This window comes from Dipodomys ordii, unplaced genomic scaffold (assembly GCF_000151885.1).
Source record: "Dipodomys ordii isolate 6190 unplaced genomic scaffold, Dord_2.0 Scaffold2, whole genome shotgun sequence".
Taxonomy (NCBI): domain Eukaryota; kingdom Metazoa; phylum Chordata; class Mammalia; order Rodentia; family Heteromyidae; genus Dipodomys; species Dipodomys ordii.
This window is the reverse complement of record NW_012267218.1, coordinates 12,008,527-12,010,874: the sequence shown is the minus strand read 5'-3', so window position 1 is coordinate 12,010,874 and position 2,348 is coordinate 12,008,527. Positions and strand designations below refer to the sequence as shown.

The window sequence follows — 2,348 nt, the reverse complement described above, 5'->3', positions numbered from 1 at the left end:
TGGCTCAAGTGGTAGAGTGCTAGCCTTGAGCTGAAGAGCTGAAGGACAGCGTCCAGGCCCAGAGTTCAGGCCCCACGACCGGAACCCCCCTCCCCCCCCCAAAAAAGTTGTTCAATTCCCAATTCACATCTATATCCCTCCCTTATAATGTCTCAAAATGACCACACAATAAGATTTGTTAGACTGAACACAAAATTAAAAAATTAACATTAAAATTAAGAACTGTCAATATTTGAAACTATCCTGAATTTTTAATAGCATGATATGAACTGAGTAACAAAAAATAAATATAACTATTATAAAACAAGACCCTTCTAGTACCTTGATATGTTTTACACCACAGCTGACAAGTTTATTTGGCTGGTACAAATCCCAAGAAATATCAAATATCTGTAAATAAATCAGATTCATTGTTAAAATATTTATTTCCAACATCACTTAAGAATTATGTCGAAAAGAGCACATGTTCAGTACCCCATCTATTAAAACGACAGCAATATGAATACATAATAACTAGAATCTTGATTACAAACTCATAAGAAAAAGTAAATATGAAAACACATGATAAGGAATAAAAGCTATTTCTTAGTTTTAACTTTATAAGAGTGTATTAAAATTTGATACTATTTATGTTTAGGCAGGGTATTGCTATGTAGTCCATGGTAGCTTCAAACTCAAAATGCTCCTCTCTCAGCAACAAAGATTACAGGTATGCATCAATATGCCTTGCTCTACCCTGTTTCCCCCCCCTTCCCCCTCGCCCCCCCCCCACTACAGCTTACTTAGCTCTCTACCTCTTGAGCCAGCCTGACTTTTGCCAGCTAGTTGGAGATGGAGTCTCTTGTACTTTTCTGGCCAGGCTGGTTCCAAACCAAGACTTTCAGATCTCAGTTACCTGAATAGCTAGGATTATATGTGTAAGCCACCAGTGCCCAGTTAATTTTAATTTTTTTTTCTATGTGTATGGCAGTCCTGTAGCTTGAATGAAAGGCCTAGGTGCTATCCCTGAACTTTATTTTTTATTTTTTGTTGGTCGTGGGGCTTGAATTCTGGGCTTGGGTGCTGTCCCTCAGCTCTTCAGCTCAAGGCTGGCACTCTTCCCCTTTGAGCCACAATGCCACTTCTAATTTTCTGGTGGTTTATCAGAGATGAGTCTCACAGACTTTCCTGCTTGGGTTGGCTTTGAACCTGATCCTCAGAGCTCAACCTCCTGAGTGGCTAGGATTACAGGTGTGAGCCACCAATGCCCGGCTCCCTGAACTTTTTTTGGATCAAGGCTAGCACTCCACTTGAGTCACAGCTCTACTTCTGGCTTTTTAGTGGCTAACTGGAGGTAAGACTCTCATAGACTTTCCTGCCCAGGCTGGTTTCAAATCACAATCCTTAGATCTCAGCATCCTGATTAGTTAGGATTACAGGCATGAGCTACTGGTACTGGTACCTACCATAACTTTTAATTTTTTAAATAATAACTTGGTCCATAAATAATAATAGTTTAACAGAATTAAGTCATAGGCATGTACTGCATAATTTCTACAAAGATAAAAATTTGCAGTTAGAAGTAAGAAATATTTCTATAGCTTTCTGTACATTTACTTAGATAACAATTTCAGATATTTGTCTTACACCAATGTTTTTCTTTTCTTACTGTGTATGAGTCAACTAAAATTAATTTACAAATACTTAAATTTTGGAGGTCCTCAGGCATTGTTCTTATCTAATATTCTATAAATTATAAAGGCATACACAAAATACTTTTTGCTACGAGCAAACACTCAGATGAAATAAAATATGTATTAGAAACACAAATTGATCACTAGAAGACAAAAATTTTAAAAATAATTTACTTATTCTACCATCACTTTGTTTCTTTGACCACTGTATGCTTTAACTTAAGATGTTTATACTTCTAAATATGTTGTTATATTCTTATGATAATACATCTTTCAATTGGTGTTTAATAATACAGGTCATATAAAAATATATCAACTTAAAAATACTAACCACCAAAATATTTTTGAAATTGTATTGATGATATAATTTTTATAATTGATAGTAAGTTGAGCTAAGTAAATAAGAACATACAGTTGTCATAAAATGTTACATATTATGTGTTATATGTATAAGTCTGGGTAACAGGATCCTTCATGACTATACTAAAAAACAAGTATTTTCTTAAAAATGCAAATAAACATTTTTCTACAACATTTCTGGATTCATAGCTACCTACAAAATAGAATCTTTTACTATGCCTTTATGTTGGTTCAATACATACATACACAAAAACATAAAAATTATACATTTTAAAGATATATGTTGGAAGTGGCGCTGTAGCTCAAGTGGTAGAG

The 2,348-nt window shown here is 34.7% G+C and overlaps 1 protein-coding gene across 1 annotated transcript in view; it reads right to left on the bottom strand.

The window, feature by feature from the left end:
• The window catches only part of Eml5 (echinoderm microtubule associated protein like 5), a 139,385-nt gene that overhangs the window by 98,717 nt on the left and 38,320 nt on the right, over window positions 1-2,348 (bottom strand). The window contains exon 5 of the mRNA XM_013013367.1: window positions 322-390. Within this exon, the coding sequence (XP_012868821.1) occupies window positions 322-390 (69 nt within the window). The remainder of the gene's footprint in view (window positions 1-321; window positions 391-2,348) is intronic.